Source organism: Pundamilia nyererei, unplaced genomic scaffold, assembly GCF_000239375.1.
Source record: "Pundamilia nyererei isolate P.nyererei 1_Seehausen unplaced genomic scaffold, PunNye1.0 scaffold00008, whole genome shotgun sequence".
In the NCBI taxonomy this organism is placed as follows: Eukaryota; Metazoa; Chordata; class Actinopteri; order Cichliformes; family Cichlidae; genus Pundamilia; species Pundamilia nyererei.
The window spans coordinates 4,902,865-4,919,707 of record NW_005187409.1 but is presented as its reverse complement, the minus strand read 5'-3'; the positions used below and the strand labels follow the sequence as shown (position 1 = coordinate 4,919,707).

The window sequence follows — 16,843 nt, the reverse complement described above, 5'->3', positions numbered from 1 at the left end:
ACTATATTGTGTTTATGTGCAGTGTTTGTAGTGGAACTAGTGTTACTTTTAATTTGAAATGACTACATCAAATTGCAAACAGTGATTTAGTTTTGGTTTGACTTTTCATTACAAAACAAAGACAGCTTCTTTGTTAGCACTCATGATGATTGTGTTCTCAGGCTGAGTGGTGAGTATTTTTTTACTCTGTTTTCAGTTTGTTGAGCTGAAAAAGATCTTGTTACGATATCTTCCTGTAAACACTTACAGGGTTTACAGGAAGAACCCCCAAAAGGTCATTTTTTTTTGTAAGGGACCTTTGAGTCTATCACCATCGCTGACTGATGTCAGGGAAAGTCCCATATCCTTCTGACCATTTACTACAAATGATGCTCTTGTATTCACTTTTACTTTTGGTTTTCATTTCAGAAAGCTACATAAACCCATGCCATACAAATCTCAATCTTTGTGTTTTATTCGTGAAAAGGGGCTATAAAGAAACAGAAACTTCAACTGAATTCACAAGAATTGTTTAATTTATTGCAGCCTTCACATAAATCACCATGGAAATTAAACTAAACAGAAACAAGAAACTGAAAGTGTTGCCGTTCATGAGCTACAGAGAGTCCCAGCAGTGTTTGCATGACAAGAGGTGTCCCTCCACAGATAACAGCAGCTCCACTGGAAGCCACAGTTTTTCCATATGGAGATGCTGTTACAGCTGGTGAGACCCAGAGAAAAACACAGCTGAGAGCACCAAGCCAGACCACGGCATTGGATGTACACTCATTCTGCTGGCATCTTCTATTTAAGTGTTTTTCCTGTCGTATATTCAGTTGGCAAAACTGAATATAACCAAAACTTACCTTAAACAACTCCTCTGGGCTTTCCTATTTTTGTGGGGCTACCACTACAGTCTGTATTGTTCGTACTCTTGATCAGCCAGACAAGCATTTCAGAGTACTGCAAACTGGAAGGGGGCGGCAGCATCATGGTCCACTTTTAAATCATATGAATTAATGCTGCCCTCTTTTGGTCATCTGTTTCTGACTACATGAACTTGAATCATTTTATTACACATGATACTTCAGCTTTCATGTCACAATACCACCCACACCCAATAAAGACTTAGTATCATCCACTATTTTATCTTCTAATCTTGGCTTTTACTGCCTCTAAGATTACATGTGTCCCTTCTGACGCCAATAAAAATCAGGCTCATTCCCTCCAAGAACACGTGCTCCTAGAAGTTAACAATGGTTCCAGTAACCCTAGTAAAAAATAAATAGATCTATTGTGCTATTTCTTTTTATATTAGGTGTTGAAAGGATCTTTAACACAAGTGGTAAACAGGAGCGAGCATCATTTTCTTGTGTGTAGCTCATCTTCTTCCCAGAATCTCACTGAATATCCTCGGTGAAATTTGACCTTTAATCCTCTCCTTCTGTAAAAAGAAGAAAAAAGCCTCAGAGAACCATAAAGCAATATAAGGGCAGCCTGGAGAGAACTTCACCCCATTGTCTCCTTCGACTTTGGCCGCCCTGCTATATATTGTTAACAGATAATTCCATTATGAAGGGTCATTAGCGTCTTCAGATAATGTGCACCATGAGGCCGAGCACGGAAACTAGAATGAGCTCGGTCTGGACAGAGAAAGGTGACGTCAGGAAATCAAATACCACATATTAAACCAACATTTTTAATGCTGGGAAAATCCTCACGCTTATCATCTCAGAGTTAGAACCTGCAGAAACTGAAATGTATTCATACTATAATCATTTTTATCTGAATAGGTACAATATCGTCTTTGTTACCGAAATGACACCAAACATCTTTGTAAATTACACACATGTTCGCACAGAACGTGTTTGCTTTTGAAGGCACTTGAATTCATTATAAATGAATCATCTAATTTCCTTAAAAGATCCTCTGTGATCAACTGTTCTCATTTTAACATATATACAAATACATATTACAGGGTTTGTCCTGCAGTGTGCAAGCAGATTAGATGCATGGTGAAATAAACTGGTCTTGTTAATCTCTTGAGTTAGTTTGCTTTCTAGAATGTAAAAGAAAAGTTAATACTTACCCAGTAAAAGCTGCAGGCAAAGCTTCTTCAGTTATTAATTGTAAAAGGAAAACACAAGACAAGTAAAACCCAGATAAAAAAAGAACAAAATATAAGTGTGAGGGGGAAAAAAGACAAACGAATAAATAGTAAATAAGAGCGTTTTTACAAAAAAAGACACCCAGCAGTGAGCGGAGTCTCTGAGTAATGGTAGGCTCGTGAATGAGGGCTGCTTAAGACTACGTGGGGGAGAGAAAAATTAATCATTACACTTACTGTAAATATGTAACAAACCCAACCTGCACATAAAAGTCAGCAAATTGCATTGTGTTTGAACACCCACGGAGACACGCAGATGAGATGAAATCATACATGCAGCAGAGCAGCCAATAAGATCATCCGACCTTCTCATCAGGCCTCCCCCACCCCTAATCATCAGTGGACATAATTCCTCTGCTGACACATTTCACTCTCTCTCTCTCTCACTCACTCTTACTGGGGCGCGGTTTAATAAAATCACCTGATTAAATATCTAAATGGAAAGAACATTATGAGATTACTTTAAAGAAATGATTGATGAATAGTCAAAATCTGGGCCAACTCCATCAAGTTGTACTGTTTATTCTGGTCTTGGATATCTATCAAATCCAAATCTGGACTGGACTTTTGAAGTGACTGCAAGATGATATATGTTTTTTTTTTCCAAACGATTTGTAAATTATAGACAATAATAAGACCTTATGTATCCCCTAAAACACAAACCGTTTAAAAATGACCCAGATTTGAAGGCGTTTCTATTAACAGTGTTACTTTACGGTGTTGTTTTGAAGATGACTTTTGAAGACAAAGAGTGTTTGCCTGAAACAAATTTGTAAAGTGCATTTGGCTCAAGCTCAAAGTGAGTGATTCCTGCAAACAGTTCATTCCTGCATTTATCTTTGGTCAAAGTGTGAGAACAATAATTGTAAATGAGTTACAAAGGGAGAGCCTCTTCGTCTTCCTCCAAGCCAGTTAGATGCATTTATAAATAGTTCTTAAATAGCACATCTAAACCAGTAACACACTCAATGTGTTTCCTGATCTCACTGACTTTGACGGGAATTTGGTTTAACACCATATTTCACACCAAATTATATTCTTTAAAACCATAAATAGACGTAGTGAAGTAATGATTTAATATTCACTTAATCTTTATTTCAGAGGTAAACACCTTGATTTATATACTTTATCCTACTCAGGCCACATCAGTAATAATAGTAGAATTAAAATCCTGCTTCGAACAGAGTATTTCTACACTCTGACCTAGGGCACTACTTTCACCAATCTATACTATTTCACCAGTGATTTAAAGCAACTGGTGTAAGAATGTTTTTTTCCTTAAAAAAGATATTTGATTTAGTTCCTGTAGATATTTTGCATTGTTTATCATTTGACATCGTTTTAGTACCCCGGTATTGATATGCTGTCGTAGAGGTGACGAATAGATGGGGTCAGGTGAACCCTGCAGTAGCTTACGTGTTACTGTTCATTATTTGCATGTTAGGGAAGCTTATTCATTCATTTGAAGTATAACTCAGTAGAAGCTCAAGGTGTATAAACGTGAAGATAGCGTCGTCAAAGTGTCCCCAGTAAGTGGAGGATCTGTATGTTGTTTGTTTTTTTAAACAAATCTTAAGACTTCAAAAATCGTTCTTTCTAATAAGCGTGAATTTCGCGTTGTTCTTTTTGACTCGTGTGGGCTTCCTTACTGGTGAAGCGGTGTTGTCCGATGTGTGAGTAGCTAACTATCCCTACCTTCACTGGGTATATTAGCTCATATTTCCTCCGTACATAAATAAACTGGCACGTCAGTTTGCATTTAGCTCAAGTATACAAACTAACATTAACGGCACAAGTGATGAAGAGCTTATTGGAGTTCCTAGTTGTTTCTAATCGTGCTAGCCAGCGAGGCTTCCCAGTTAGCTTTCGCAATTTGAACGTTAGCCACATTAAAGCTAATTTTAGCTCTCATCACGATGGTATTTATTATATCAAATAACTGCATATGTGTAGCGGGAATAAATTTGTGTTTTGGTAAGCTGCTAGTAAAGGAATCGTTTATTTATATTCACGCAGTGTTATATTCGGACAATAGTGGTCAGTGTAGCTGCTTTAGTCAGCTAAAATAAAGTCATGAGCTCTTGCACTAACTTTAGTTTGGTTAGAAGTCCTTTGGGTTCTTTTCATCATCAAATGAAAGCATTGTACCAGTACGTTAGACGATGAACTCCTCGTTAACGTTCCTGTATTGTTTCAGGTCAAAATGGCAGAGCTAACAACACTCGAGAGTCTGCTGGAGATGGGGTTTGATCGAAACAGAGCGTGAGTGATCCCTGATGCACACATTTTTTTATTGGTTTATTTGGATTTCAGGTTTGAAGCTGATTTCAAGGAAATGAAACTGTGTCTACATTATCTATCATATTATCATAATCTGTCTTTAGAGAGAAGGCAGTGGCCAACACAGGGAACCAGGGAATTGAGCAAGCCATGGATTGGTGAGTTTAGCACTCAGAATAACAACACACTACGGTACTTTGAAACCTCCCACATTAACATTTTCCCTCTGTCATCACTTAACTTGGTGCCACAGTCCAGCTCCACACGCCAGTTTCCCTCATAAAACTATCCAGTGGTTTTCATTTCCCAATGTAAACATGATTGTGGTGATCGGATAAGTGACTGTTGTTTTTTCAGTTTAAGAAATATTGATTAACTTTGTAGTGTTGTCTCAAAAAGTGAATTAGAAATGCTTGTGTGTGCCTTCATCTCCTCTCACTTGGATTGGACTGTTTTCTTGTCGGACTGAAACATTTATTAATCGCATCTAATCTGTGCAAGATGCTACTGTGAGGCTTTTAACTCATTATAAACTTTCTCATATCACCATATTTTTAAAGCTTTCACACTGACTTCCTGTCAGGATTAGCTTTCAGTTAAAAATCTTGGTTCTCACTTTTATGGCTTTATGGGGTGCAGCCCCCTCCTAGATAGTCTCCCTGCTACTACTCCAGTCCTATTCTTCAAACCAAGTTCTTAGACCTGTTTGTGGTTCCTCATACCCGCCTGAAAACTAATATTCCAAAACTTTGGAATAGCTTGTCACACACTCTTTGCACCCTTGACTTTGTGGTATTCTTTAAAAGGCAGTTTAAAACTAATCTTTTCAGATTTTGTGGGGGTTTTTTTACTTTGTTTGTGTGTGTCCATTTTGACTTGAAATAGGGTGTTTAAAAATGTTATCTAGACCTCTGTAAAGCTCTTTGTGGCTGTTGGAAAGTAATACATTTTGCTTACGCACTCTCCTCAGGCTAATGGAACACGAAAATGACCCAGACATCGATGAGCCCTATGTGCCGCCAGCGGGCAACATCCTGGGAGGAGAAGCACAGAGCCAGCCCAGCACAGCAGACAGCTCTGAAGGTCAGGAGGGGCAGGAAAGTTTTGAAGGTATGTCATTAAAGGGGCAGGAAAGAAAAGTCACCCACAGATTTTCAGTGTGATTGAATATACCACTTGACAACCTAAATGTATCTACTCGTAAGGACTTTACACACTGGACGTGTAAAATCCGTGTGAATATTTCATGTGTTAAAAAATATTTTTTGACTTGATTTGGATCCAAATAAATAGATCTGACCAATCAGACCGCCACATTTGCAGTAAGTGTGGTCATACTGAATGTGTGCACCTGTGCTGTATATCCAAAAGGAAATGGTAAAATTACACTATTTTGCCTTTGATAGCTATACCAGTCAATCGTGTATATATATATATATATATATGTATATATATATGTGTGCGCGTGCATACAGCTAAATTCAGTTACAGGATATGCACCCCCAGTAAATCTATCTTATCTAGCTCTTTATCTCAAAAATGTTGTGTCAAGTGGTTGAGTCACTTCCTTGATGTTTCATTGGTGGTGTTTCGTTGTGGTTCATTGGCACTGCTGTGTTGTTTTAAGGTTTGTGGTATTTGATTTTAGATGGGCCTCTTGTCTTGTTTTGCGTTTGTTAGTAGTCGGAAGTAAGCTGTCAAAGTTTTCACGTTGTCTTGCCTGTTTGCTTCGGCTTCAGGAATAGCAGGTGGAGACATCGGCTACATTGAGACAGAGGATGGCGTCAAACGGCCAATGACAGAAGAGGAGAAAAATGAGCAAGTCAAGAGGTCAGAGGATACTCAAAGTGCATTTTACTGATTAGCAGTGTGCATATTGAATATAGAAGCACGTGTGTAATTTAAGCTGTGTCTGTTTTTCAGGCTCGAGGAGCTGATGCGGGTGAAGCAGGCGGAGAGAAGAGAGCGAGAGCGGGCAGAAGAGGTGGAGAGGGAGAAGCAGCGGAGGAAGCAGGGCCAGGAGCTGCAGCAGATGCGCCAAAAACTGCAGGACGATGAAATGAAAAAAATCGCTGAGCAGCGTCAGAGGGAGAAGATGGAGGACAAAATGGCAAGGTATGTTTTTCAACAACACGCATACAGTTAGAGAAGGTGATAATTAGGTTTGGAGAAGGATTGCATACCAGAGTACGTAGAGTCTAATAACCATTCAGTCAAAAAGACACTTCTTTGGCTTCGCTCCCAAATGTCTGACATTAGAGCAGGGCGATATGACCAAAAATATTTATATGATATACATTTGAAAATTTGCAATAATGATATAACTGATGATATAATTGACACTAGACAAAATACTTTACAACTCCACAACTTTATTAGTGCAAAAAAAAAAAATCAATGTATTTTCACTTAAACAAGCAGCTGTTTTTTATGTGCATTAAAGTTATATAAAAATTTAACAGTGCAAATGCAAATTCCTCGCTGACAGTTTAACCAAAAGGCATTTCCAGTGGAAATTGTCCGACATATCCTCAGCATAACCATGTATAATATCCACAAAAGTTAAAAAGAGGTTATACACACACAATACGGTAATATTATGTTGAAGCACAGTACGTATCACTCTGCGAGGCTCCTGCCTACTACAGCCGTAATGCTCCGACAGTCCATCAAGCGGTGCGGGTTTCTAGCTTAGCAAAGTCGTACTAAAACATTTGACAGATTTTCGAGCGCCGTGTACAACACAAAATCGTTTCGAGGTCAGTAAACACAACCAGAATTCATACACAAAGCACACGGGATTATAAGGGGGACTGTCAATTTTCAGAAAAATCAAAGGATTGATTTTAAGTGTGCTGTATTTTCCAAAAAACACGGTAATAACGACGGCCCACTAGCACGCTCTACCAAAAATAGTGCTTTGTTGTGTCTCTGACGGACGAAAGCTAAACCAGTTCCACATCACTGAAGCTGCAGCATTTTTACAAACCAATTCTGGTTCATCTGTTTCATTCAATGATCTGCTTTTGACCTTCTCATTCTCCGTAGCCGCCATGCTTTTTCCGCCATGTGCGTATAAAAACAAAGGCACTGCGCATGTGCGTTTGACCCATATTCTATCGCGATATTCCATTTTCTTATCGTTGCCCAACATTATACCGGTATTACCGTGAACAGTATGTTATGGCCCAACCCTATCTGACATGTTTATTCTCATAAAAACAAACTTTCAGTCTTACAGGCCCAAGACTAGCAAATCCCACCATCTCATATACAGGACTAGCTTGGCTAAAAGGCATTCTGTTACTTTTTAAATAGTATAATGTTACTCTGCCCGATAATTGTCTCCCAGCATAATCTCATGACAGATGGATGGGCTGTAGAAGAGCATCAGCACAGCAACAGGGCTGGTATCTGGTGTCTGCTTGTGTGAGGAGGAGCACAGCCAGAGCCCTACAGAATCAAGTTTAAACGGCTATTCTTGTGCATGTTTCTGACCAGACTGTTGGAAACAGACAACGCAAAGATGACATGAGGGTCCCAGTGATGTTACAGGGATCATAATGTTTGCCACACTCTTTCACGTCTGACACATGTTCTCAATTTGAAGCTTCTTTAATCTGTGGAGAGAATTTGGGTGTTCTCTGGTTAAAAGTCATAAAGCTGCACAGTGCTGGGCTGTGAGCTGATACCACTAACAGATTTCAAGCCCTTGTTTCACCCTTGGTGAAATCATTTTCTGACAGTCTGGTGAGAAACATGCACAAGTAACTTACTGTGGTCACTTCAGCTGAGCACTGGCACACAAAAGAGCAGATAGCAGTCATGCTGTTGATTTTTGTGATGTTTTCCAATGTATTGCAAGCCTAAATACTGTGGATTTATTTATAAAAAAGCTAAGCGTTTCACTGTAATTAGTTGTTCCCATGAACCCTTTTTGTTACATTCAATTGTTTGTTTGTTTTTATTTATAAAAAGGTAACAAATAACCCAGGAAAATTTTTTATCTCTGCTTTACCTATTGGAAAATGTTCGCATTCATAAAGATTAACTTGTGTTTGATTAAGTAACTTTGTTCCTTTGTTAACTCTGGTTGCTGAGTCATTGTGTTGCTTATCTTTATTACTAACAGGCAAAGGGTTAAAGAGAAGATAGCAAGAGACAGAGAAGAAAGAGCACAAAAGGTACTTTTCAAGTTTATTTTCCATTTCTGTATTCTTCCACTTCTGGTGGAAACAAGAACAACTTGGACTTTTTTTTTCTGTGAAGTTTGGAGGTATTGCACCCTCGAGCACCGCTGCGTCATCCCAGCCTGGCCAGCCCAGTCCGTCTTCACCCACCAGTCAGGGCCCTCCACCCACTAAAAAGGAGTATGATGAATCCAGGATACAGGTACCTAATTCATACTTGGTTTTAAAATTTTACTTTACATGTATGTTAATAAAGTTTGAAGTCTGTGCCCTTTGAAACAGAACGTCACAGGTTTCGCTAAATGCATATATAATATGTGCACAGAGTCTTCAGGCCTAACAGGGTGTTTAGAATAAAATGGATGATAAGCAGAGTGTGCTTCAGGGCTTAGGCCTTTAGATGAAAATGAATCCACTAAACTGGTGTTGCGTTGAACTTTAAAATATGTACTTTAATTTTTGCTGCTTCTTCACAGGTCCGTCTGCTGGACGGCTCGACCATCACAACAGTCTTCAAGGCCCAGGAGCCGCTGGCGGCAGTGCGCGTCTATGTGCAGATGAACGGCAACACGCCCGAGGGTCAGGACTTCACGCTGCTGTCACCTTACCCCCGTCACGTCTACACTGAACTGGATATGGAGAAGCCCCTCAAAGAGCTGGGTGAGCTGGGAATAGCATTAGGCTGCCACTTAGCTTAAACTGGATTTGGTATCATCACGTTATAATTTTAATATTTAGTGAAGATTAAAAAAAAAAAAATCACAAATTGAAATCAGACTTGCTTTGGTTCTGTGTGTTCAGGTTTGGTGCCTTCAGCTGTGCTGGTTGTTGCCAAAAAGTAAGAACAGGAGGATCTGCTCTGTGAGCCTACCTCACCACTTCCACTACATCGACACCAGATACCAGAACATGGACTGATCCACAAACAGAGCTGCAGTCTTTTTCATTTCACCCAACAAGCCAGATAACTTAATAAAAGCACAGATGTGTAATTCCTCTCCAAATGATGATATGGAGGAAATTGGTTCGACTATCAAAAAGGAAAAAGGCTTGATTGAATCCATCCTGTTCTGCGCTGGTTTCACCGGCTGTGGGTTGGTGTGTGCAGTGAGCCTGATAGTGAAGATAGCTGGTTTCTGACAGATACTGCTTCAAGGAGCACCACTCATAGTTTCAACACATTAAAGACAAAAATAGAGAACAAACTTGTTGAGTTTTAACTCGATCCATAAAAACACCTGATTCGGAAAGGACCTTAAATTTAATCCCCACAATCTTCCTGATTTTGTGACAGTTTGCCTTTTCTTTTTTTTTATATATGAGTTTAAATATATCGACAGCTATGTCTACCTGGTCACCAAAAATCTACTTAAAATAAAGCTGACTTGGAAAGTTTGTTACTTGTGAGCTTTGTTCATTTAATTCTGCTCATCATCTTCATCCTACTTTATATGTTCCAGTTATCACCAAACAAAAGGTTCAGCTGAAGCTGTGGACGGTGTCATTAGTTTTGTAGGCGTCTCATTGAACAGATAGAGAAAGACAAATTCCGACCTTGGGATGGGGATAAAGTTTAGAGAAGGGTTGGGCAATTTTCCAGTGAAAGTGTAACATCTCCTGTTAACATTAGAAGTTTATAAAGAGATAAAAATAACATTTAGCAGAATCAAGTCCAGATTATTGATGCAGCCCTCCACAACGGTCCGACATAAACTTTGGACTTTTAACTGTATTTTCATAAGTTTTATAACTACTGATAAAGCCCTCCCCCATGCTTCAAAGTAATTAAGTAATAAACAAGTGGCTGACAGAAAAGTTTGGTTTTTTTCCTCCACTGTCTACAATTTTTTTCACAATTGGTAGTTGATGTGTAGTTAAACTTCCTTAGAAAGGGGAGTTTCTTTGGTCCGGCACACTCAAGATTACCGTGTGTTGTATTTAGCCTGCAGTGCAAAATGAGTTTGAAACCCCCGGTTTAGAGGATCATCTGTTAATCAATATTCAAGGTTAATAGTCCAAAATTCAAATGTAAACCCAAAGTGCTTCAGATTGTCTGGGGATCTGGAGCTTTTTTAATACTTTCTTACAGATTTGCAAAAGATTTGATAAAGTAGGTCTTAAGCAGGAAACCATATTTACACAATCTTGTTGACTTAGTGATTTTATCTCTGTGTAAAGTCTAAAGTTGACTCAAGTGATTTTCCTCTGGGTTTTGTAGTTTGCCACAGATCCTTTTCCTGCTGCGACTCACTCCCACATTACATGTTTGGCATTTTGTCCACATTTGAAATCAATACTTAATCCACCAAATAACACAAGTTTTTGGACTTTGTAGTCCTGACTAAACAGCCACTGGTGCTGGCATTATACAAGACAAAAATCACAACCAGACGCTGTCAGTTTAACTCAATTTGATATGTACAAGTCTAACAATGTCCACGTTACAGATGGCCTTCCTTAACTTCAAGTTTTTCTTTTTGGCTATTAAAAAAAAAAATCCTCAGCATCTTTTTTCAGTAAGTTTTAAATCTTGTGTCTGAGTTTCAGCCCAGATCACAGTCGCTAACCAACAGCAGTCCCTCTTCTCACAGAAATTATGCTAGTTTGGCTAAAAATAAAAACCCACGAAGAAGACGAGCGCTTTCCCTGTTTGCATGTGCCCATCCAGCCAACACTCTATTTTAAACAAAGGGCATTCTCTTTCTTGTAAATGCTCTTTCTGACATGTAAACTCCAGATAATGAGCAAGGCACGGCGACCCGAAACAGGCCACCAGTTTTACAGTGTGATATTTGATTTTTTGCCCCACCCACTCTAATTATGAACACACAAGCAGAAACACATGACACAAAGAAGCAGTGTTGTGACACACTATAAAACACCTTTATATACATTAGAAAAAAAACATAGCCTAGTCTGTGGAATGGTACAAAATGTCAATCATACATCACCTGTGAAGTTGGATGATTTTAAAACACGAGCAAAGCGGTCAACTTGCAACGAATACAAAAATAGTTCTGATTAAAATTCAAAGACACGCCACTGAAGATGAGCGCCGTGTTTCCTTTCATCTTTCCACCTGCTGTTCAGGGAAAAAAAAAAATGAAAAGATGATCTTTTAAATGACCTTAACTCCTCGTTTTCATAAATCCAGTGAGACAGTGAGGTGACTGAGAGGAAGGACGGAGAGGGAAGAATAATGACTGGATGAACTTTAGCGGGATGAAACTTCTCCACAGTCTGGAGGACTGTTCAGTTCAGTTTTATTGTTCAGTGGCCTGATGCGGTCTTTTGCTGTTGCTCTCTCTAGCTGGGTGGATAGTAGCCCTGGTTGTAGTTCCAGGTGTTCTGGTAGCCGTAGCTGCCGTATTGTGGTTGCTGGAGAAAAACCACGACAAACAGGAAACCGGATTAAAAACATCTTAAACTGTGCTTTGCTACATTAAACCAAGCTGGAACCTCGGGGGCTGAAAAATCAAGACACCTCTTGAGCGTCCACTTGAAGGAGCATCTAGTCATTCTCAGTAGACTGTAGATAAATGATGGCTACAGCCATCATTAACATAGCCCATTAGTTTCTGAACTCCAAGCTTAAATCTTTAGCTGCTAAACTCCATCAATTTATTTTAAGCCCCAGTCACACAATGCTTCCTGGAGCAAATGCTAAAAATGAATTTTGTCAAGTTGGTCTGATTATCCGGGACAACATATGTTTTTTTCAAAGGACTGGTGGTTGCAAGGGGTATCTGACAGCCCTATTATATGTGCAGCACTGGTAACGGTCATACAGCCACATCTATTTATGTTTGGCCCTGGACGGCAGGTATAATGGGACCCTCACTAGTCTATAGGCCTGTTTGGCTAGCTCGCAGGAGCATATTACGATGGGTTCAACTGGGCAGGAGGCAGGGGTACACCCTTAATAGGTCACATATGATCAATTTAGAATGAACCAATCAACCCAGCAAGCCTGTTTTTGGACTACGGAGGAACCTGGAGCACCCGGACAGAACCAACACAGGCTCTGGGAGAAAATGTTAACTCCACACAGAAAGTCCCCAGCTGACCAACAGATTCAAATCCAGACATCTATTAGAGCTAAATAACACACTAATAAAATATGAGAAATTCTCATCAAAACTGAAGACAAAAACTTCTTTGGATGGTCCGTTTACAGAACAGGTAACATTATTTGGCAAATAATTGCATTAAAAAACAAAAAAAACAACACAATTATCAGGTATCTGTATTTGTGCAAATTGCAGTCCAACCTCTTGTCCATACATGTTGCTTTCAAATGGCTATTAAATTAGAGCTGAACATTTGTAAACTAATAGGAGGCTGTGTTCATCTTCTATATGCAGCCTCAAACCCATCCTAATCTAACAATTACATAATTTACTCTCGGATTAATAAAGTATTCTGATCCTACTCCACTATTAATAAAACACAGGCAGACATGTTAAACCACATAATACAGAGTTTATATAAATCTGAGTGTTACCTGGTACCAGCTGCTGTATCCTCCGTAGCCAGTCTGTGCGCTCATATCGGCGCCCATCACAGGAGGAGGCGGCGTGGTGATGGGGACGTGCGGCATGGTAGGTGGGACTTGTGCAGACACAGCAGAGCCGTCATCAGTTTTGCTCAGCTTCTCTGGATCTTCATCCCTACAGAACGAAAATCCTGAAAGCGTGACTTTCATTCTAATCAGTTCACATCTCGTTTACTCAGCAAAAATATGCATCTAGACCTCAGCTGTTATACATGTTTATTAATGAGGCAGATGACAATAACATGAAGGACTATTCTTTAAGAAAAATAAATCATCTAGAAGTGAAACCCCACCCCTTTAAGGCATTCAGACTACATGTTAAATAATACCAGGTTTAAGTCCATTTCACATTTAGTTAGTCGTTCCTCCCTCTCTCACCCGTTCTCTGCTTCTCTCTTTGTTCCACCGAGCTCCTTCAGCAGCTTCTGGTGCTCCTCGTAAACAGACAGCACACTGCAGAGGACACACATATAAAAACTGAAGAACCTGAAAGGGTTTAAGGGAGCAGTTTAATTTAAAATAGTTCTCTTTCTGAACTCTGACCTCTGGATAGAGTTGCTGTAGTCCTCTGCGAACTGTAGGCCCCTCTGTGAGAAGAGGATCTTGGTGTGAGGTTCGAGAGGAGCTGCCAGAGCTCGTGTCACACACTCCTGCACCGCTGAGGCTGAGGCCCAGGGGTCACCTGAAACCTCCAGCTCCAACAGGTTCATGTGCAGTTTATCATTATCCTGAGGAGAAGGATATTGAAAGGGGAGAAAGAGGATGGGGGCAATTAGTACCTACTTTAAAAGTCCACTAAAATTTGAATTTTCTTTCTTTCTGTTTTTTAAAGTTTGCTCAAACAATACAGGATGCAAAGCATGCGTATATGTGAAGCAAATTAGATGTTTAAGTGGTCAAAATGGAAAAAACAAACATTTAATTGCCATTAAAATTCTGCCCAAATGTGAAAAATCATTACTTATTAAGCAAACTGTAAAGTGAGCATGTTTGCAATATAATGTAAGAGGTTAATGTAGAAGCTTTAAACTGGTACAGGTATGCAAAACAAGCTTCAAAACCTGGAGCAGAATTTTTATAATAATGACGTAATGGCCATAATGGTTTTTGGTGTCCACCATTTGTGTGTTTTCTGCCCCAATCTTGCTATTTTGTCCATTTTGCTGTAGTTAGGAACACAATTTACAAACTGAACATCATGTGTTCAGTGGTCGACTCTGATTGCAAAAACAATCAGAGTCGACCCCTGCTGGTCATTACAAAGAATGCAAGCATCGTCTTCACTTTTCAGCTTACACAAATTTATGGTCTAACATAATTTCTCTGGCAATATGAATGAATTGTGTTCTGTCATCTCACCGGACTAATTTCCAGCGCTTCCTGTAAAACACCGCGGGCACTGCTGGGGTCCCTGCCCAGTTTTAGCAGCAATCGAGCCAGCTTGATTGAATAGAAAGCGTGTAACGTGGGCTTCTCTTTGGATTCAGCCACCCCCTCCCTCAGCAAGGCTTCCGACTGATCCAGCTGGCCGGCTCGTCTCTCCAAAGCAGCCCTGCGGATACGGACGACCGCCAAACCTGGCAGTTTCTTCTCCAGGGCCTCCAACACTCGCCGAGCTTCAGTTAAGTCACCTGATAGAGAAGATGATAAGCTTTCATGACTGTCCAGTACAGCCCTTAAGTGTCTGTTAACATTCAAGAATAAAGAACAAAGGGATGGGTGGGTGTTTAATGTTTTGTCATACCGTGCCTCTCCTCAAAGGTCGCCCAGTGCATGTGGATGTTGGGTTTGTACGCCAGGTGGATTTCACAGGCTCGTTTATAAACCGCCCGGGCCTCGTCCACGCTCTGCGCCTCCAGGTACTGGATGTACTGAGAAACACACACAGAGATTCATGCAGACTACATATGAACTCAAACTGAAGTTTAAATATCCTCCAGTGTTATGTGAAGTTTTACAGACTTTGAAAAGCCAATTTAAGCACACATGCATACATGTCTTAGCTGCTTTTTATTTTTTATATGACTATTCAAACAGCACCGATGTCCCGTTTTTGGAGTTGCAGGAGTTAAAGCTGTTAATGTAGAGTTGGTCATCCTGAGGCTGGAATATTGATGATGTTGCTGACGGACGTGTATGCAGAACAATATTTGGTGATGGCAGGTGTTTACTGACTGGCTTTTTTTGTAGATGCAAATCTACCTAATTCCTAATTTGAGCTTTTTCTTTTGCAAGGTGGATCAGAAGCAACTATGCTGTCCTTGAGCCGGATCTCATTGAATTTGCACTTACACTTATTAGATGGAAGATACATCAAGGGTAACGGGTCATTTTGATCCTCTGCATTTTTAAAAAGTATGTGTTGTTTTATTGTAATATTTCTTTATTAGTAAATTCTAGTATATATTTTACCTTTACGATCTGTAATGAAATAATAAATAATTTGCAAAACTGATAAAAATAACTAAGACATAATTTTAAATACTAACTTTGATTACAAAAATTAATTTAACTTCAAGAAATGACTTCTCTGGCTTTACTGTTTATTGTTGCTGAATGGGGCCAAAAGGACCCACCTGGCAGTTTTAGTGTTAAGGCCTAAAATTCTGAGTTTAGGGAGAATTTAAGGAGATTTTAAATCAACCTGCAGAAAAAAGTGTATCTGCAAAGCATTCTTACCCTGGACCAGAATTCCTCATAGAGTGCGCAGGCGATCAGGCAACGTTCAAAGAGGATGCGAACTCTGTGGTCATCTTGAGCAGCTATAGTGTCCTCCGATGGTTCCTGTGGAGGGGCCATGACCTCCGACTCCTCTGTGATGGCCTGGTTTGGATCTAGTATGACCGAGGTGTCACAAAGCAGTCGCACAGCATGGACAAACAGTTACAAAAACATATTTATATTTGTTTTGATACTTGACCAGCAGGAAACGATTAATGACAAAGAGAAGCTCTTACATGGGAATCAGCTAGTAAACCACACCCTCCTCCTGGTGCCATCAGGACTGTGCAATTATTTCAAATGTAAATTCAGATACAGTGATTGCCTCCAATAATTATTAATACAAAATAATCAAGACCTGCAATGGGGCTCTCGTTTCATCTTGCATTATAATTCTAATCCTCTCTCTTATAACACAGTTTTGTGCCTGTGTAAAAGCCCAAACTCATTCCTCACTGGCAGGTCAGCTCAAGGCAAGATTAGGGAAAGATTTTTGGTTGGAAACACTTTGGTTTTAATGGGTTTGCAGGATTAAACTGCATACTTATAAAGACCCCCAGCTCAAAAATGCTTATTTATTTATAGGTGAACCTTCTAAGTTAAATGTATTTTGTCATATAGCTTTGTTACATATAAGAGGGCTTCTCTTTGCCTAAATGCACTGTACTGTACAGCGCTTTTTTACTTTGAGAACTTGATACAGCCACCCATTCCTACAAATACTCCCCCCCCCCATTATGGCAGCTGAGGTTTCAGGGATTGACCCACTGACATTGCGATTAATAAAAGGTCAGTGGTTCTCCATAGCCACAAGCAGATGAGGATATATGATTAAGCATTGTAGATAAACATGTTATTGCAACCGTGTGGGAGCCTGTTTGGAACACTTCATTTAGATTCATGGAAACCAAACAGCCTCTTCATCACCTGTGTAGTCACCTTGGCTGGGGT

General features: G+C 39.8%; 2 protein-coding genes across 4 annotated transcripts in view; one reads left to right on the top strand and one right to left on the bottom strand.

Moving 5' to 3' along the window:
* Positions 1–3,551: 3,551 nt before the first annotated feature.
* ubxn1 (UBX domain protein 1) lies at positions 3,552–10,012 on the top strand. Of its 3 annotated transcripts, none has more exons than XM_005723086.2 (10): positions 3,552–3,675; positions 4,344–4,408; positions 4,531–4,584; positions 5,397–5,536; positions 6,166–6,256; positions 6,350–6,541; positions 8,559–8,610; positions 8,696–8,818; positions 9,093–9,276; positions 9,418–10,012. In XM_005723086.2, exons 2-10 carry the CDS (start codon positions 4,350–4,352, stop codon positions 9,456–9,458), a joined length of 936 nt encoding a protein of 311 aa, XP_005723143.1. In that variant the 5' UTR covers positions 3,552–3,675; positions 4,344–4,349; the 3' UTR covers positions 9,459–10,012. The 3 variants fall into 3 exon arrangements, with proteins under 3 accessions (XP_005723143.1, XP_005723142.1, XP_005723144.1); XM_005723085.1 differs by lacking the exon at positions 3,552–3,675 and adding an exon at positions 3,739–3,819; XM_005723087.2 differs by lacking the exon at positions 3,552–3,675 and adding an exon at positions 3,797–3,850.
* Positions 10,013–11,477: 1,465 nt separating this feature from the next.
* The window catches only part of LOC102213887 (pre-mRNA-processing factor 39), an 11,102-nt gene continuing 5,736 nt past the window's right edge, over positions 11,478–16,843 (bottom strand). Inside the window, exons 8-15 of the mRNA XM_013916161.1 lie at positions 16,820–16,836; positions 15,851–16,005; positions 14,916–15,042; positions 14,531–14,802; positions 13,715–13,899; positions 13,550–13,624; positions 13,121–13,286; positions 11,478–11,994 (exon numbers count right to left, since the gene is read on the bottom strand). Coding sequence (XP_013771615.1) covers positions 11,923–11,994; positions 13,121–13,286; positions 13,550–13,624; positions 13,715–13,899; positions 14,531–14,802; positions 14,916–15,042; positions 15,851–16,005; positions 16,820–16,836 — 1,069 coding nt within the window. The 3' untranslated portion in view covers positions 11,478–11,922. The remainder of the gene's footprint in view (positions 11,995–13,120; positions 13,287–13,549; positions 13,625–13,714; positions 13,900–14,530; positions 14,803–14,915; positions 15,043–15,850; positions 16,006–16,819; positions 16,837–16,843) is intronic.